The following is a 20,528-nucleotide window of genomic DNA, read 5'->3' as shown; positions in this document are numbered from 1 at the left end:
TTGCCCTCATCAATCTGGATTCTGAGTTTACTGACTCAGAGCATAATCTATATTTCTAACACGAACTCTGTGCTTCATATAGATCTCAGATAATAATCTTAGCAAATAAGAAAGTGGGTAACTCGCTTTGCTTTCTGGTTGGTTCAGTAGGCCACTGAAATCATTTTGAGTATGCCGGAAAACATATTCTTATAGTTCCTGAAGAGTTTGTTAACTATCTCGATCTAAATTAAATGAAATTGAGCAAGTTTTAGTTCAATGAGTGCAGTGCTGGATGCAAAACTAACATAATGACTCACACTGATGCACTGAAGAAAAATAAATTATTTGTCCCAAGCCAAAATTATTTCATGCTTGTGCTTTCAATTATATGCTTGGAACAAATACAAACCCATTTTGTTTCCCACAATTCCATCACACAAAATATATAAAAGATTTTAAGGGGTGGGTGGGTCCAGAACCAGACTATTCTGTTCAACATGCACAACAAGAAACTTCATTTAGAAGTTTTTCCATTTTTCTCAACCAGGTATGGTCCATTAAATGTGAAGTTGTAAGTTTATCCTGTTTGTTTGTTTGATTTCAAATCATCTATTAGTTTGGATTATCTTTAACTCAGATGGTTTTACAGAAAACTTAAAAATACAACTATGACAAATTCTCAAAGTCAAAATACATAACAAACCTGAAACCTAGTTATTTGCGGGATCGTATCCTGCCCCATACATCCCTCCGGCCGATTCGCTCACACAGAGAGGGACTCCTCCAGGTGCCGTCCACTAGGCTGTGCCAGCGGGCGACGCCTAGGGGAAGGGCCTTCTTTGTGATGGGCCCGACCCTCTGGAATGACCTTCCCCCCGACATTAGAATGGCTACGGATCTCCGCTCCTTCCGTCAGAAACTTAAAACCCACCTATTCCAACTAGCCGGCTTGGCCTAATTCCACCTATCCCACCTCAGTTCTATTTCTAAATTTTTAAGATTGGTTTTAAGGTCTGTTTTTAATTTTTATAAATTGTACAGGGGTTGTTTAATTTGGTTTTTACCTATGTGTATGATTGTTTGTATGTTTTAAATTTATTCCTGTACACCGCCCCGAGTCCCTCCGGGGAGAGGGGGCAGTCTAGAAATTTAATAAATTAAATTAAATTAAACCTCAATTAAAGAACTGCATGGAACAACAGATGATAAAATACTACAACATTTTTACTGTAGTTGAATGGATGATGTACATATCAAAAAGATACAACAAAAAGACTTAGGGAATGTCGGATTCTATGTTTTAATGTCTTTTTTCATCCCCTGCAGGCATAAAAAGGGATTGAAAACAAAATTATAGCCAGGAATTTGGAACTCCTACCAGTGTGTAATAAAATGAAAATTTAATACTATAACTCTATTATTCAGAAACCAAAAGGGGGAAAATACAAAGATTACTAGTAACTTTAAAGCTAAGTACAACATAATAAATCAACATTAAATGCAATATAAATATATTATTGTTAATCAATTTAATAATTTGAGACATTTCATAATGTAATAATCAATATAAACAAATCATCAAACTTTGTATAATTCTGAAGTGAATTACAGTGAAAATACTTCCAGCTTCATAAAAATCCTGCCAAAAATGAATTGGCTTTCCTTTTGAAGAGTTCAGGCTCCAAATATAACTTTCACAAAGTAAGAGCTAAATGGAAAAAGGCTCTTATGGAGACAGATTGATTAAAAGGAAAAATATAAACAAGTAAAATATACAAACAACAGGATGATTAAAAAAATAAATAATATCCTAATAAGTTATGATGATCACCTTAATTTCTAGCTAATTAAAACCCATTCTTATCTTCTCCACATGAAATTATTATTCAGTATATTGGAGCCTTCTCAAAGAACAGATGTACAGATGTTTACGATATATCTTTGGCTAATCATTATTTATTAATTTTATGAAAAATTAGTTAGATGTATATTGCTCAGCATATATATTGTTCTTAATTCTACACAAATGCCTTCTTCTTTTATAGAAAAATGCATAATGTTCTTTTTGTTGTTGTTTAATGGAATTAAGGAACTTTTTTCAATTTGTTTCACAAATACATTTTAATATGAATAAAACCAATGGCCCTAAGTGCACTATAAAGCTGAGTGTAAATTGATTAAATTTTAAATAGGATGTTCTTGTAAAAATAATCCAGAAAATCAACACTGGTATTTAAATAATGTTCCCAAAGATCCAATTAAAGCAGGGCCAGCAAAAAAGAGAAAGAAAAATCAGTTCATCAATCAATCTTCATTGTTATATCATAACTAAGACTATACTAACCTAAAAACTCATCCAAAAGTAATATAATACCAGACTAAACCTTAGACCTCAAAGAAGTCAAATCGTAAACCTACCTTTCCCTGAATGGTTGAACAATTGATTCAAAAATTCCCGAACATACTTCTATCATAAAAGATAAATTAAAACTAAAGATTATGCCAAACTAAATCACTACTAATAAGAGATTGTTTAATGTAAATTAATCCTCAAAAAAACCTACCTAAACTTAATTTTTATATTAATTTCAAATGTTTTACAGTAAAGACTATCTTAGTGTTCTTACTTTAAAGTTTACCATGACAAGGAATAATGAAGACTAATAAAACTCAAGTAATTACTACTGACCTAACACAAAACGTAGGTACACTGCTACTGAAAACTTACTCAAAAGCCTATCATTGCATTAAATGTAAGCCCAGACTTTATGGCAGGCCATAATAAGTGAAACTGGATTCTAATGCCAATTCAATTTTTGTATCTTAAAAGCTATATAAACATATCACCCTCACATAAAATAAAGATTAACACTATATGGATATATAAAAACTCATTCTAAAGCTAATTATTGAAACAAATGTAACCAGAACTGAAGGAAACTTAGTTCTAATTATACCAATAAAAATAATTATCCTGGCAGTTACCCAACACAATAAATTAAACAATGTATTCTAAAATTACTCCAAACGTCACAAGATTTGTTTTTCTCACTATGTACATGTATACATCCGAACTAGACTCTGTTGTTTCTCCATGTCATATATGTGGGTATGTGCATAATTTTGTAATTATTATTTATTTTGTCATGTTTGTGTAGTGTATATTGGAGTTGGTGACCCTTTGATAGCTGTATGCAACTAAATTTTATTTTAATGTATGCCAATTAGTGTACTTTCAAAATAACAATAAAGTTAGTCTAAGTCTAACATCAAACTACACAGCTCAAGTAACCTTACCACTAAGCATATGTCAAGAGATGTATACCCCTAGATTTTAAAATACTACATATTATCATTTTGTAGGTGTGTGTATGTGAATTGCCATCTCTGCTTTATTGATACAAATTTGAATGTAGGTGATCTTTAAAAGACCATTCAGGATCCAGAATACAACAGTGCATATGATGAAGATCATACATCAATTCATGGGGATTGCTGCGCTGTTCTGGGAGTTGTAGTCCAGACATCGTTACCAAGTTTGAGAAACACTGATGTGGTTAATGCACCAAGTCAGAAACCAAAGACTTTGTGAGTTCTTAGGCACAAAGGGAACTGAATGATCTTAGGCTACTCACTGTCTTTCAGCCCTAGGAAGGAAGCAACATTGACTAGAAAGCATACAAAGAGACAGAGACAGACAGACAGACAGAGACAGAGACAATGAATATGAATACATCCAAATCGTTCCATGAACCTTATTACTCAGAAAGCACACATCCTCGCTTTAAATACATCATGATAAGTTCAGAGCTGCACATGAGAAGTTCCATCCTTAACCTTTTCCTTAGCCATGCTTCCCACTGTGCTAAGCAGCAGCCTCCCAAACCCTCCATGTCTGGGCCAAGCTGCTCTTAGTGCTATCATGAGCTTTGCAAAACTCGCTATGCACCGCTCCCCTTTGCGCGCATGCGTAGAACGGAACAGCCCTTGGAATCACCTGGCCCGTTACGCATCTTTTCCCCTCTTAAGCACATGGGAGTGGGATGCTGAGTGACACAAGTGTGTTTGGGACGGAAGGATGCAGCAACAATATAGCTTTACCTTTCTATCGCCCGCACGGTATAGCTAATGAGCGGCCTTCCCAGCATGGGACAAAACTGCTTCGGGGTGCTGCCACCCAGCCTTTCCCCGCTTCCTCCGGCAGGTAGAACTGCTGCTACCGATACTGGCGGCGATCGCCGGCAGGGTCCGGTCTCACCTGCCTCTTCTAAGCCACCGGCTTTCCCGACTCCAGCCCCCGGCGGCTCCATTACGTGCTTACCCCTCAAAAACGACTCACAGCAGCTCAATAGTTTTGCCTTGGATTTGAAAACTGTGAGTCGCAAGAGTGCCCCGTTTTAATTACTCCACATTCTCATGGGACAATTGATTTCAGTCTCCATTTTTAAATCATTTCTTTAAAGCTTCGCTGGCCCTTTAAAGGATCTTTCGGAAGTGGAAGGGAAGCCGAAGAACGGGCGGAAGAGAAGGGGGGGCTGTTTTACCTACTGCGCACGCGTTGCGCTTCTTAGTCAGATGGAAAGCCATTGATTGGAGAAGCAAAAGCTTCCAGTCTCGCTGCTGGGTTCAGACTGAGCCCGCTGTTTGGATTGCGATGTACCTTTCAAATGTTTTTATTCATGCATAGATGGTGTGTTGACTAAAAAAAGGCTTTTAGAAATCCAACAGGTTCAGAGAGATTCCCATTCTCGCCTTTTGTCACAGAATCTTATCTTAAATATTAACTGTTGTATTCTCTGCCACAAAGTATACATAAAACTATGTTTTCTATGAATGTAGACTATCATAAATGCAAGTAATCTATACTATGGGTCATATGTTTAGTATTTATTCTTCTGCGAATACTTGATAACATCTAGAAAGGTTAAGAATGCTGACACCAACTTTAGAATATAGTGGTTTTTATGCTTTCTATTTTTCTTAATTAAAAAGTTTTGAAAGATTAAAAATGGACAATGCAGATTCTGATGGGCACTGTGAAAAGTATCTGCTGGTAGATTGATGCCTGTGATATCATGTTGCCTGTAACAACTTTTTATTTCCTCAGAACTCAGCTAAGATGCTGAGCTTGTCAATCAGAAAGGTCGGCAGTTCATTGGTTCAAATTCCTAGCACTGCGTAATGGAGTGAGCTCCCGTTATTTGTCCCAGCTTCTACCAATACGAAAGCACGTAAAGATGCAAGTAGAATATGATTCCAGGCGCCTTTGAGGTTTAGTCATGCCAACCACATGACCACGAGATGTCTTCAGACAGTGCTGGCTCTTCAGCTTTGAAACAGAGATGAGCACCGCCCTCTAGAGTCAGGAACAACTAGCACATATGTGCGAGGGGAATCTTTACCTTTATCTTTAATACTTCTAAAGCACTCCACATGCCTACTTCCAAAATTTGTAGTTTTTTTTCTCTGGAAAGACAATATTTATAAGCTGGCATCCTTACATATAGATCTTTATACTGTTTATGAGCAGCTATTTAGATTTTAGAAATGGTGGTAGAATTTTTATTTTTTATTCACTCTTTCCATTTGTTATATTAATACAGTTTTGCTACTGTGGACAGAATAATTTCTTATAGATGTTGTGGCTCCTATACAATCGACTACTTTCTTCTATATTGAAAAACAAGAAAGTTTTACAGAATTAGTGTAAATAATTTTAATTTAATGTTAATTTAATTTAATGCTTCTAGACCGCCCCCTCTCCCGAAAGGGACTCGGGGCGGTGTACAGTTCATACAAAATCTATCAGATACAATAAAATTAAGTATGTACAGTTGACAGTTGACATGGAGGAGGTAAGAATGACATTAAAAGAACTGTACAAAGCAGATTAAAATAAGTTCAAACCCCTAAAAACAAATACAGTGAATTAAAAAACCCCTAAAATAACCAGATATAGTGCGTTTGCCAGGAGGGACAGTTGAATTATGCCAGGCCTGCTAATCGGAACAGGTGGGTCTTCAGTTTTTGCCGGAAGGAGCGGAGGTCAGAAGTGGTTCTAATGTCGGGGGGGAGGTCATTCCAGAGGGTTGGGCCCATCACAGAGAAGGCCCTACTCCTCGGTGTCGCCCGCCGGCATTGTCCAGTGGATGGCACCAGGAGAAGTCCCTCCCTGTGTGAGCGTATTGGCCGCAGGGATGTATGTGGGAGGATGCGATCCCGCAAGTAACTAGGTCCCGTGCCATGGAGCGCTTTAAAGATGGTAATCAGCACCTTGAAACGCACCCGGAAAACCACAGGTAGCCAATGCAGCTCGCGCAGGAGAGGTGTTACGTGGGAGTACCTCGTACTCCCCATCACAGCCCGCGCGGCTGCATTCTGAACTAACTGCAGTCTCCGGGCGCGTCCCAAGGGCAGCCCCATGTAGAGAGCGTTGCAGTAATCCAGGCGGGACGTCAGCAGCGCATGAGTGACCGTGCGTAGGGCATCCCGGTCCAGTAGGGGGCGCAATTGGCGCACCAGGCGAACCTGGTGGAACGCCCCCCTTGCCACGGCCGCCACATGGTCATCCATTGACAGCCGGGCATCAAGGAGGACGCCCAAATTGCGCGCCCGTTCCACAGGGGGCAACTGCTCGCCCCCTATGGCCAGCGATGGAATCAGCTGGCTGAATCGAGGTGCCGGTAGCCACAGCCACTCAGTCTTGGAGGGGTTGAGTTTAAGTCTGTTGTCCTCCATCCAGACCCCGACGGCCTCCAAACACCGGGACATTACTTCGACAGCCTCGTTGGGGTGGTTTGGAGTTGAAATATACAGCTGAGTATCATCAGCGTAGAGGTGATACTCAACCCCAAAACCACGGATGATCTCACCCAGCGGCTTTACATATGTGTTGAACAGGAGAGGCGAGAGGACCGACCCCTGTGGCACCCCACAAGTGAGTGGCCTCGGGGTCGACCTCTGTCCCCCTGTCAACACACATTGCCTCCGGTCGGAGAGGTAGGAGCCGAACCACCGCAAAACGGTACCTCCGACTCCCATCCCCTCCAACCGGCGCAATAGGATACCATGGTCGATGGTATCAAAAGCCGCCGAGAGGTCTAATAGGACCAGGATAGAGGAGCAACCTCTATCTCTGGCCCTCCAGAGATCATCAACCAACGCGACCAAGGCTGTCTCTGTGCTGTGCCCAGGTCGGAAGCCGGACTGGCGTGAGTCTAGATACTCGGATTCGTCAAGGTGTCGTGGAAACTGCTGGGCCACCACATTCTCAACAACCTTCGCTAGAAACGGAAGGTTGGAGACTGGACGATAGTTAGCTAGCTCCATTGGGTCGAGTGAGGGCCTCTTAAGTAAGGGCCTCACCACCGCCTCTTTCAAGGCGGTTGGTAAGGATCCCTCACCCAATGAGGCATTCACCAGGCCCAGAAGCCAGCCTCGTGTCACCTCCCAAGATGCCAGTACCAACCAGGAGGGACACGGGTCCATTAAACATGTGGTGGGTCGCAGCCGTCCACGCAACCTATCTAAATCCTCGGGGGCAACAGAATCAAACTCCTCCCAGGATGGTCTCACAAGACTCGCTGTTGGCGGCTCGTCTGGTCCACTGAGTGGGGCCCATCCGCTCCGGATCTGAGCGACTTTGTCCTGCAGATATTCCCCAAATTCCTCTGCTCTGCCCTGTAAAGATGCCCCCTGCGTCCCCTGTGACAAGAGGGAGCGGGTCACCCTAAACAGGGCAGCAGGGCGGTTATCCGCGGACGCAATAAGGGTGGCACAATATCTACGTTTGGCCGCCCTTAATGCCACCAGGTAGGTCCGCAAGTAGGATCTTACCTGTGTTCGATCAGATTCGGAGCGTGAGGACCTCCACCTGCTCTCTAGACGTCTCCTGTGACGCTTCATCACCCTCAGCTCCTCGGTATACCAAGGAGCCCGGGTGGGTCGCTGCCGCAGGAGAGGTCGCAAAGGCGCAATCCGGTCCAAGGCCCCAGCCGCCGCCCTATTCCAGGCGGCCGCTAGGTCCTCCGACCGAGCGCGGGTCAGGGCTACAGGTAATGGCCCAAGCTCCGTCTGGAACCTATCCGGCTCCATCAGGCGCTTGGGGCGGTACCAGCGTGGACCGTCTGGTCCCGCCTCCTCGCGGTGGGGGGTAGCGCCAGGGAAGTTAAGCCGGAGACATGAGTGATCTGACCATGACAGGGGTGTAACAGTAAAATCCCCTCTACCCAGATCACTCGTCCACTGCTCAGATACAAAGACAAGGTCCAATGTGTGGCCTCCTTCGTGTGTGGGGCCCTGAATTAACTGGGTCAGGCCCATGGCTGTCATGGAAGCCATGAACTCCCGAGCTACCTCAGATGCTGCTCCCGTCGACGGCAGGTTGAAATCTCCCATGACCATGAGCCTGGGGATCTCAACCGCCGTCTCCGAGATCAGCTCGAGGAGCTCGGGCAGGGCTGCTGATGTATAGCGAGGAGCCAAGTATACAATCAGCAAACCCAACTGCCTCCGTGGGCCCCATTTCACACCAAGGGACTCACACCCGGATATCTGAGGAACAGTGAACTCCCTCGGCTCTAGACCTTCCCGTATAACTACCGCCACCCCACCACCCTTACCCAGGGCCCGAGGCTGATGGAATGCACGGAAACCTGGTGGGCACATTTCCACGAGGGGTAAACCACCCTCGTGGCCCAACCAGGTTTCCGTTATCCCTGCAAGGTCTAGCTCCCCCTCAGAGATCAACTCATTAATGAGGGGGGCCTTGTTGGTTACGGACCTTGCATTGCAAAGCATCAGCCGTAGGTCCGGGCTCTGTAGTTCCTGGCCACCTAGGTTGCGGGGGTTGGTGCAGACGACCGGGTATAGCCAACAACCACGGTCTCCCAACCGACCTTGTGATCTTCTCTTGTCCTCGCATCCCCCCCTCCCCGCGACCGTTGTAATCAAACAACCCTCTATTGGAATCTCTTGTTCCCTCTCCCCCCCCGCTCCGCTCACTTCCTTCCCGGACTCACCTGTCCGTCCAGCACTGGCACTGGCGCCTCTCCCGGCCTGGTTATCACACCCCCCCTCCCTGGAACCCCTTAATAACAATAAAAAACTTTTGGATAAAAAGCCCCTCAGCCTCCGTTTCTTCCACCTCTCGGGGTTCACAAACCCGTCATCAAGGCAGGCCCTTGAGAGAGCCAAGGGCCATACCTGCGAGAGCGGGGCCTCCCGCAGGCGGAGCAGGTCTAGCCTTGAGTAAATTGATGAAGTATTAAAACCCAATTGGGTAAGGGTGCAGATGGTAAAAATTAATAGTTAATAGCCGGAGGCTGAGATGTTACTGGGGAGCTGGAGGGGAAAATGTTCCAAATATTTCCGGGACGTGAAGGTGAAGCAGGTGGAGATATCATAAAATGAGGTGACAGTCCAAGGTGGATTGAAAATAAATGTAGTACAGATGTGGGTTCCTTAGTAAATGAGGGGTGGCCTTCTAAGCCCAGCTGTTTTTGGTCTTAGTCTGGGCAATAAATGGAGTGAATCCTAAAATACCCATAACTTGTGGTGTATTCCGCAACAGATTTAATTTTTTTTTTAAAAAAAAGAGGTGGTGAGAGAGAAAACAACTTTGGGGTTAAGGCACCAGACTAGAAACCAGGAGACAGATATTTCTAGTCCCACCTTAGGCATGAAAGCTGGTTGGATGATTTTGAGCCAGTCACTTTCTGTCAACCCATAACAGTCGGTTGGTAAATTCTTGTCACAACTAATGGATCAGAATTTGAACCTTGTATGGGCAGGAAAAAAAGTTAAAAAATAAAGTAACCATCTTGATTTTTGCTCATCCCTATCCCATGTATGCATTTACATGTGGAAGTGTCAGAACATGAATAGCTACTGCACGAATATAAACTATGATCTACAATAATATAGTAATACAAGCAAGGACAGGGGGGGGGGGAAACAAGAGCTGTTTTACATGTTGTTCTTACACTGAATAATAATGGAGCTTTCTGATAACATTTTGATACAATGACTTTCTGAAAATGCTACACATGATTGTAGGTATACACGAAGTCTACATTTTAAGCCTTAAAACATTCTTTTTAAGGGTAAATCCTTAAAGCTTGTTTCTGTTCTAAAATCTGAACTTTACATAAGTCCTAATTGCACCAAGTATGGTACTAATGATGTAGAAACATTGCTTTTTGAAGTAAAAATTTGCACTAGCACATTTGCAAGTGTTTCGGGATGCACCACACATAAGACAGGGTTTAGCTTATGATCTTTGGCAGATATGTGAATAATTTGTGAAGCAATTTATTTGTACTTCTTATGTCTAGCATCAGTAAGAATTAAGTGCTATAAATCCATATTTATAGTGCAAAATGTGCATGCATTCAATATGCATTGGTATCACAATGTTATCTTCCAAATTCTGGATATCCTTTGCTTTTCAATTTAGAAACAGCATTTTAATAACAATGCAAGCCATACTGCCTTGTGTTTTATCTATTTTATTTTGAAAACATGTTAATAGCAAATTGAAGGCAGGATTGAAGTGGGGATTTATAAATGCTATTTGTACATGGCATTATGTATTCAAGGTAATTCTTTAGTTATAGAAAATATAACTTTGCATTTATATACCGTATGTTAAATAGGAAATACATTTGAATTTAGGAAGGAAAAGAGATGGGCAATGCATTCCTATTGTACTTTTTTTCTCAAAGTTAAGACCCACTGTGTTTCATGGAGTTTACTATATACAGAGTTGCATGGCAATTAAATTTGAATGCATGAATAAATGAATGATTCCCTGGTAACTCTGCATAGAACTGGAGCTCCTTTCTGATGTAATGAGATTGATTGGGCTACAAGGCAAAGTAGAAATATGAAATTATTTGAAAAGTTGGCTGTCTTTCAGGAAAACTCTGGCAGGTTCAGTTAAACGGATAATGCCAAAGCAAAAGGAAGAAGCCCTGTGACAGAATGTCTGCCTGGCTCATAAATCTGCAGACAAATTTAAGTTTTAACCTGAAGCTACATTTATAACTATGTCAGTAAAATTAAATCAAAGCTTTCTTGCCTGGCCTGCAGGAAAGGAAATGCATCATGAAAAGAGAATGTTTTTCAGCACTCACCATTTTTTCTGAGTTGTCTAAACCCTCCAAGTTAGCACATTAGCCACAAAAATTCCAGTGTGGAATGTGTTGAACTCACACATGATTAATATGGCACTCTTTAAGGAAGGATTCAAAGATCAAGTTTAGAGAAATGATTGTTATTTATGAAGCAGAAACGTTTTAGGTATTTCCAAGGGTATTATTTAAAAAGTCAGCATTATTCTACTACCTGTACTGAACTTGGTTTGACATTTCAAGATTGCTAGATCATTGAAAAAGAAGGAATTTTAGATGTTGTGATTTTTGCCAGTAAGATTATTATTATTTTAAGGAGACAAATCAGAATAGAAAAAAACAAAACTATTTTTTGTTGCAACAGAATACTACGTAGATCGTGCTTTAAATGAAAAATAATTCATGCTTTCCTAATGTATCTATTCAAATCACTGTATATTTGTATTTCATGGTGCTATCAAATTAACTTCTGTACCACAGGAGAATACATTCCTTTTCTTTATTTTTTTTTCCAATATTTAACAGAGGACATTTTTATCAACAAATAACAGTTTACTAATAATTACTAATAACATTGTTCTTTCAGCTTTAGTTCCTAATTTCATTTCAGTACTGGATTTTTAACAAGAGTAATCATTCCTGTCCTTAAATGTAATTAATACTTTTCAATGTACACTTTTTATTCTAAAACCACACAGAAGCTTAATCATGACTCTTTATCTATTACTGCAAACAGATCTGTTAACATTATAAACCACCCACCCATTCAAATATTTCATATATTGTATTCAGCAAATGAAAAGCGTATCAGATAAAAGCTATTATTTTACAGTAGGTAATATAGTTAATATGTCAAGATATCTTTTTAAATGCTCGTTATACTTTAATCAGAACATAGCTAAGGTTCAGAAGATAAAGTCACTTGACATAAATAATTCTGGTACTGTGCCAAGCTCAGAGATCAAGAGCAAGATTAAATCAAGAACAGAAATGCTATGTTGAATCCAGACAATGCAAGTGAACAAGTAATGCCCTTTTAGATACTTATTCACCTTTTTTGCTATTGGCTCATTTCCTATTCCTAATACAATATGGGGCTGTTTCATGTGACGTAGTGTCTATGTTCAAACAGTGTGATTGACCCAGTGTAATTATCCAAATAGAAATACTCTTTATATCAGTAGGTATACATGGTAGCACATGAAATTTTATTTATTTATTTATTCTTCGTATTTCTAAACCGCCCCCTCTCCCAAAAAGGGACTCAGGGGATCAGTCATATGATTACCTCCCACCTATTGCAAAGGTTGCTTGAAGGTTGTCATTTTTTGCTGCCTTTTTTCCTACTATTATGTAGAAGGAAATTACAACACCACTACTAATAATACAGTTGTAAGGGGCTGTGAAAATAAGTTTGGGAACTAGGATAAGGAGCCCCCTCAGGCTAGACTTTAATTAGACAAAAGATATCTGAGCTCACAGAAAAAATGTGTATAGAAATCTACCTAGTTCTCTGAAAATAAAGGCAATAGACAGAAATATTTTCAGATTTCCAGGATTCCATTATTGCAACCTTTCAATGAAGGTAGGCTTAATATTCATGAATTTGATTTGTTGTCTGAATTACCACAAAGATCTGATTATAATAAGCCTCTGATAACAGAGATTATCAACCATATTCGCTCTCTACAAGAAATTGTAGTTATTTCTACAAGTATTTCTAGACATTCTCTGTATACATTTTAAGAATGGTCCAGTTAAATGGGTGAAAATATCCTATTTGTAATCTATTAAAAATGACATTACAGATAGTCCACAGCCCATGGCCAGTTGTGCCCAAAATTTCAATTTGTTAAGTGCCCCCATTTTATAACCTTTCTTGTCACAGTTCTTAAGTGAATCACTGCAGTTCTTAATTTAGTAATAGTGAATCTAGCTTGCCCACTGATTTTGCTCGTCAGGTCACATAAGGTGATCACATGACCTTGGAACACTGCAAATATCAAAGTATATGCCCATTGCCAAGCATCTGAATTTTGATTACGTGACCATGGGGATGCTTCAGCAATCATATGTGTGAAAAACAGTAATAATTATTTGTTTGCCATTGTAACTGTTCACTAAATGGTTGTAAGGTGAGGACTATCTGTATAGAGAATAATTGTTCAAGATACAAGTCATTTTGGTAATCATAACTAAGATGACCAACTGTTTTGCAGCTGTGGAAATGGCAGTGTTCCTTTTTAAAAATTTACTGCATGCATGAATGGTGCAAAAATATATTGGAATAAACAGGACTACATTACTGGTTTTTTGTAGTGAGGCTAAGGGAAATAAAAATAACTATGTTGGCCATATCCAAGAACTTGAACAAAGAATACAAGAAAATGGCATGTTTTGTATTGTCAACAGGTTGAAGATTCCAAATGGTATAGCAATCCTTAGTTAACCAGTGGTTAGTGATTACTGAATTACTATTCAAAATCAGTCTTTCTCTTTAAACTTGATACCATGATTTAAAAAGTTTTATTTTTAAACAAGTGTGCTTGAGTTCAGTTCTAATGAGGTACAATTAGAAAACATCAGATTTAATGGTATGCAGACATTCAATAAATCATTTCAATTCATTTGCTGTTATGCCAATGCCAGCACAATTGTCTTCCATATATATATACGGGCATATGAACTGGAAGGCCACTGAAGTAGCTCCCTTAATGTATTTTTCCTACCACCGAGGACATCATCTGAAAAAGAAGGCTGTGAAGTGAAGTTTCAAGATAGTGTTCTCTGTTGGGCAATGCTCATTTTTCATACTAGCTAAGTCTCCCGATGTAGGATGAATGAAAGAACATTTATTGCCAGATTATTGTATGAATCAAGTAATTGGTTATGTAGTTCAGTACATTGGCTTTGCATTAGCCGAGAATAAATTTTACATATATTCTGTGGCTATAGTACAGTAATGGCTAACCTTTTCTGGACCAAGTGCCCAAAGTGTGTGCATGCCCCCGAACCTCCAAAATGCAATGCGCCTGCAGCCCCCCATATGCACCCCATCCCATGCATGCATAGATGGCTCCCCACACACACCACCCCTGCCTGTGTGCACTCACAGACCCCCGTACATATGCACCCCCTCCACATATCACACCCCAGCACGTGTGCAGCACAAAGACAGCTGGCTGGTGGGAGGTACATGCACATGTGCAGCGGAGCTGAACTGGGGCGATGGCTCGCATGCCCACAGAGAGGGCACTGCGTGCCACCTCGGAAATGCGTGCCATAGGTTCGCCAACATGCTATAGTACATACCATACTATCATACCACTTATTTTATTACATCAGACAAAATGAAAGGCCTTGTTATTGGAATTTTTTAATTAAAAAGGTTGAAATTGACAAGTCAATCTTTGGACTGCAAAAAATGTATTTTACAGAGTATTTACAAAACATTTTAAAATGTCTTACTTGTACTGTGTTTCTTTTTAAAGAAAAAGTATAAAGGTTAAAATATCTACATTATCTACAAATATATATTCTAATTTGGTAACAAATCATAAGAAAATATTTTGATCCTTGAAAGAATGGAAAAGATATCAGACAGCCATCTTAAAAAATAGAAAGCACATTAAAATTCATTAAATAATTACAATGTCAAATAAATAGGTTTCATTCAAATTTCATTTTTTCCTGCTTTATATTTTTCCTTTTTGTTGAGCAGTTTGTTCATATCATTATACCATATTATGGGGGGGAAATAATTCCAGCCAATTGACATCTTGTTTAAAATAAATGTTTTAATTTCACTCTAATGAATCTAATTAAAACATTTATTTTAAATAAGATTTCTTTGCTGCCAATAAAATATGTGATCTGGAAAGTGCCTTTGAAAAATTCAGAGTAGTTGCTGTCTGCAGTATAAAACGTTTGACTTCCCATGGCAAAATATTCATTTTCTTTATTTAGATATGCATATATAAACTAATAAACTGTAGGCTTATAGGCCACTTTTAAAATAAGAAGGGTCACCTCTAAAAATTGTTCAGAAAAGAATGCCCTTCTGAGTTTGATCAAAGCCATAAATGTATATATACCCATTGAAGAAGCAACCACAACATAAGATGGGTTTTGTTAGGTAGTGACATCTGTAAAATAGAGAGTCATTAATAAGGTGTGTATGTGTGTTTGTGTACATGTTTGCACACACATACACATACATGCACACTCCACATACATTAAGTTCTTAACTTGGAGACTGCTTCGTGGTTTTACTGTTCTTTTTTCTTTCTTTATGTTGTTGATTTGGCTTGGCTTGCGTTGCTCCTTCAAAGTTATGACTTGATTCATTGTGTTGTCTTGTGTAACGTTTACACTTACAAGCTGTAACCACAGTTACTTTGTAGGTTCTTGTGCTTCCATCTTGACACTGCAGCTGAATCCTCTGGGTGCGAGTTTTGTCATTGACACATCTCCATTCCTGTGAACTTCTTCTGCTCCAGTACTTGGATCCATAACCTCCCCCAATCCAGTTAGGTAGCACTGGCAAAGGAAGGCATTCCCCAGCACATACTAACTCTTTCAAAGGGTTTATGCTAGTACATTGACCATCTGAAATGTATTTTGTTGATCTCAGTTCCCGACATCCAACTTGAACTCGACCTGTCAAATACAAAACAAACCCTTATTTAAAGTTTTATATAAGAGATAGCATCAGACATAGCCTCAATGTTTCTTGAAGGTCATTCATATGATATCATAGTTAGCTCCACCCTAAATTACTATGTAGATGTCAGAAGCTTCATATCAATTCCACTTTCAATGTCTTTATGCTGTTTTCTTCTTAATCATTCTTATTGCAAGATACTTCAGTTACAAAAGAAGCTAGAGCATAATCTATGATTTCTCACATCACATATCACATTGCACACATATTGGACAGCTATGTTGTATCTTCATCATTTTTCTAGAGAAGGGAATTCAAACTGGGTGCAGAACATAAATCATCCATCTCATATTACACTATGTATATTTTGGAAGAATGGCAGTGTATATATGTGTGTATGTATGTGTACACACACACACACACACATACATACATACATTTTATATATATATATATATATATATATATATGTATGTATGTATGTATGTATGTATGTATGTATGTATGTATGTATGTATGTATGTATGCTGGTTTTGTTGTATTCGGGTCTTTTCCCGTGTAAGGTTGAGATTGTCTTTGCAACGTTTCAGCAGGATCTCACCTGCCATCTTCAAGCATGGGCTCAAAAGATGGCAGGTGAGATCCTGCCGAAACGTTGCAAAGACAATCTCAACCTTACACGGGAAAAGACCCGAATACAACAAAACCAGCATACCTACACCCGTGAAAATCTACGAAAACATTTATATATATATATATATATATATATATATATATATATATATATATATATATATATATATATATATATATATATATATATATATATATATATATATATATATATATATATATATATATATATATGTACATATATGTGTGTGAGATTATGTGTATGTGTGTGTGTGTGTGTATGTATGTATGTATGTATGTATGTATAACATTTTGGTGTCTTCTGGGTAGGCATTTATCAAACACTTGAAATTTGTACCCCATCTTATCAATGTGGAGCATATTAGAGTAGGGTATATTTTAATAAAACTCAGGTTTGAAAAACTCAGAGTTGCACTCCAGTTCTAATCTGAATTTCAGCTTGCACTCCAGTTCTAACCTGAATTTCTGAGACTGCAGGAAACCATCCCAAGGAAACAATATATAAATATATGTAGTTTTCTCTCAAGCTAAGGAGGTTGATGTTAGTACCGCCTTAGCTACTGATGCTATCAGAAATAACTTCATGTTGTAAGATTCCCTTTCATCTGCCTGCTTTTCATAGAAAATAATCCTGGATCTCAGTTCAAGCTGGATTTTCTCCAAGATATTAGTTTTACATTTTCTGTGTGCTTATCCTGAATGCCAGTTTAGCTTAATACATTATATTGAAATGACCCTAATCATAATAATTAAAAGCTTGCATGTTATCTATAAACTTGATTCTATTTTTGAGGACAATTCTTATAATTCAATATTCTTTGTACATGTTCTTAGTTAATATATAGCACTTTCTTTAGAGTGCTGGGTTATAGATTTACGCCACTGCTTGCAAGTGTTTGTCTTAAGAATTGAGTACCCCTGCACAACCTGAGGCAATGTTATTTCGTTTTTTAAAGGCAAGTGACATTGTACTAAGGTGCTGAAATAGCAGCAAATGCAGACATGTTTCTGCCTGCTTCGCCCTGTATATATCCTCATAGAAACAAGCCCGATCCTTATTTTCATAATTATCCCTTTGAAAGGAACGCACACCATGAATTTCATCACACATCTTTCAGTCTTACATATTCTTAAAGTAAATGTTATCATGGAAACAATGTTTTGTAATTTTCTTATGACATGAACCTTCCCAATGTATTAAACTACAACTCTAAATTCCTGGATCTGCTAACATTCTGGGATGTTATGCTAATAAGTATCACACTTAAGAGGTTACCAGCATTCAGAAGGCCTATGTTGATATGTAAGGGAAAAAATAAGCAAATCAAAAATTCATTTTTTTTTTTAGAACTTGTTGAAATTGAGTCTTTATGTAATTAGATTCTTCTATCAATGTCATTCCTTTAGAATCGGCATGTGTATTTTGAAGTACATTCAGTGTGGAAGTTATATGTAAAATCTACTGAAATAAAACTTAGGTATGCACTGGATATACATAAAGGGCCAACATGATTTGATTGGATTTAACATTTTTTTCTTGAGCCAAAGGCGCATGGACCACTACTGGACAAAATGAGGCATCAGATATAGTAAGTAGTTTTCAAAAAGATACCAACTTTACATTTTCAGAGAACTTCAGACTCCTTCCTGAAGAATTCTTCTCCATCATTATGTTCTTTTGAATATCTGCCTGCATGATAAGCTTTCATGGTGTTTTTTTTTATTCCTGAGACAGTTTACTGACAGTGAATAACTACTGAGCTATTTCAGTAATCTTGCATTGACATGATAGTTCCTGTATCTTCCAGTCACCTTTCCTAGAAAAAGTAGTTAAGCCTTTCTGTCACTGAAAAATGAAACTATTTCTTTTAAAGATCAGTGTGTTCATAGCATTTTCCTTTTATATATTTTTAGAACTAGGTTGAGGCTAAAGAAAGACAAAAGAATTTCTGGTTGCTTATACTTCTCTCTGAGCAAGAACTAAGCAAGATGCTGGGCCTTGGGAGTGGAGAGAAATACTTTTAGCTGCCCAAAGTTGGTTGACGATGGATTTCTATATAATAGCTTTAAATGCATGTATGCATGCATACATGCATACATTTTAAGGCAGGTTGAAGCCAAGATATTTGCACACCTGCTTGTTTACACATCTTGATCAGTGTTTCTCAACATTGGCAAATTTAAGTGGGCTGAGGATTCTGGGACTTGAAGGTCAAGCATCTTAAACTCGCTTAGGTTGACAACGACTCCTACAGAGGTCTCATTGATGCAAATGCTAAATCAATATTTTAAATATATAATAAAGGGGGGCAATGGAACAAAGCTCTGTGCCTGAAGATAAATGTTAGCTTTATGAAATAGCTAGAGACAAATACTTGCCTCAAAAAGCATGCTTGTATTTCTAAACTAAAGACATGGATGTACACTAGCCTCAATGCTTAGGTTTTGAAAGACGCAGAGTTAACCTTGAATAAAGCTATTTTTTTCTCAGGGTGGCACTTGGGTCTCACTGGAGGAGTGAATCAAAGGTGAACACTTGTACCTATCGCTGAGCAGATCCTTGGTCTGCCTTACGGGGAAAATCAGAAAAGGTTATTATTCTTCATTGCAGGATCTCAGTGAGCATATCGGTCTGGAACACCCGTGTTTTAAACAGGAAATATACTACATCTGAATACGCACACACATATAATACTTACTGCTCCGATCGAATCCTGCATGCCTGCCTCCGTGCCTCGCTTGATTCATGGTGTTGTTGTGGCTGCCGGGCGGGATAGTTTTGACAACGTGGGTATAAAGGATCTCGGTTGCATCGTTTTTGAATGCCACGCAGGTCTTCAGGAGCGCGCAGGCAAGCAGAAAACTCGGGAGGTGTAGAGCAAGCATGGCCAGAGCAATCGCGAAAACCTCTTGGAATGTAGTGCTTCTCTGCTTCTGCGGCCACTTCTTCTCCAAGTGCCGCACCGTGCCTGCGGAGCACCTTTATATAGTCCCAGAGGTTTGGCGCTCATTCAGATCTGAAGTTCCAGATGACAGCACCGTTCAGGCGAGGGTGGGATCCCCTGGAACCGCAGTGGGTCGGCTTTACCAATAGAAGCCTGAGGGGGGGGGAGGAGGAGGAGGAGGAGGAGCGAGCAAGCCAGCCGCGACCTCCCGCGGGGACTTTGGCTGGAAGTAAAACGGCATGACTTCTCTTTGCCCTGGGCAGCAGCAATGCCCGCCCGGCTTTGCATTGAAGTGGGGAGGCATCATCTTGTCTGATTGGAAGTCCTTTAACGCCGAGCTGCTCCGTTCCGCCTCTTATTAATACATCTGCAGGCAAAGAGGATGGAGAGTTACCTGGGAATAGTTAGGCAGCGCTGTACTATAGAATTATACAAAAAAGAAAAAAGAAAAAGAAAGCGTACTAAGGAAATATCTTCCTCCCTGCCTTCTTTTTATCCCCATTTCTTCCTGCTACCTCTCTTTCTTTATTTCTTCTGGGATTTTTCCTCTGCACATAAGGGGGGACTGGAGAAATTTACAGCTTGCTCCTCTGACCAATTTAAGGAATGCCTTGAGATAGATGTTAACAATGCAGCTTTGATCAACACATCATTCTGTCAGCAATATTTATGTTGGGAATAGTCTTCAGTTAAGATGCATCTTAACAGGAGACGAATCTCTGTGTGCACCTCCATTCTGCAACTTTGGTACTCTAAGAAACTTTCTCTGAAATAATGTATAATAATTAGTATAGCTGTTGATTGACTTCCAACCCTAAAATGTGAACAACTTTTGCAGATATGAAGAATATTACAATATAGTTCAATAATGAATTTAGTAGTCATAAGCTGTTTAACAAAGAAAGAAAAATTATTTTAGCTAGTGGAGTTGTATTAAAATCAGAATCATTTCCTTTGCTACCAGTGAGTTTCACTACAATAGCAATGTAATTTCATATTTGTGCAATTCCACAAATAAAGTTTCTGGCCATGTTAAACATCTATATACAGTATGACACATAATATGTCTATATAATGACCACTGTAAGTCTACACCAATCCCCCCCCCATTTTTTTCCCATACAAGATCCAGTACACGTTGGAATGGCATTT

The 20,528-nt window shown here is 39.5% G+C and overlaps 2 protein-coding genes across 3 annotated transcripts in view; both read right to left on the bottom strand.

Moving 5' to 3' along the window:
* The window catches only part of CRPPA (CDP-L-ribitol pyrophosphorylase A), a 54,168-nt gene extending 49,676 nt beyond the window's left edge, over positions 1 to 4,492 (bottom strand). Inside the window, exon 1 of one of the 2 annotated variants that reach the window (XM_081932282.1) lies at positions 4,084 to 4,492. In XM_081932282.1, coding sequence (XP_081788408.1) covers positions 4,084 to 4,292 — 209 coding nt within the window. In that variant the 5' untranslated portion in view covers positions 4,293 to 4,492. Of the gene's footprint in view, positions 1 to 3,819; positions 3,933 to 4,083 lie in introns of those variants that run through there. The other variant, XM_081932283.1, reaches the window with a different exon arrangement.
* A 10,101-nt stretch (positions 4,493 to 14,593) lies between these two features.
* On the bottom strand, positions 14,594 to 19,375 carry SOSTDC1 (sclerostin domain containing 1). Its single transcript, XM_081933840.1, has 2 exons — positions 19,131 to 19,375; positions 14,594 to 15,773 (listed from the first exon to the last, which is right to left on the bottom strand). Exons 1-2 carry the CDS (start codon positions 19,315 to 19,317, stop codon positions 15,358 to 15,360), a joined length of 603 nt encoding a protein of 200 aa, XP_081789966.1. The 5' UTR covers positions 19,318 to 19,375; the 3' UTR covers positions 14,594 to 15,357.
* Positions 19,376 to 20,528: the final 1,153 nt, after the last annotated feature.

The sequence above is a fragment of the Natrix helvetica genome (genome assembly GCF_964273705.1).
Source record: "Natrix helvetica genome assembly, chromosome: Z".
Lineage (NCBI taxonomy): Eukaryota > Metazoa > Chordata > Lepidosauria > Squamata > Natricidae > Natrix > Natrix helvetica.
Note: the sequence above shows the minus strand (reverse complement) of the source record. Positions and strands in the feature narration are given on the sequence as shown.

What these genes read in the sequence shown, in the direction of transcription:
- SOSTDC1 (XM_081933840.1), bottom strand. Translation starts at nt 19,317, where the DNA reads ATGCTTGCTCTACACCTCCCGAGTTTTCTGCTTGCCTGCGCGCTCCTG. An exon ending in TGCAGGATTCGATCGGAGCA is followed by an intron (nt 15,774 to 19,130) that starts GTAAGTATTATA and finishes TGTATTTGACAG; the next exon opens with GTCGAGTTCAAGTTGGATGT.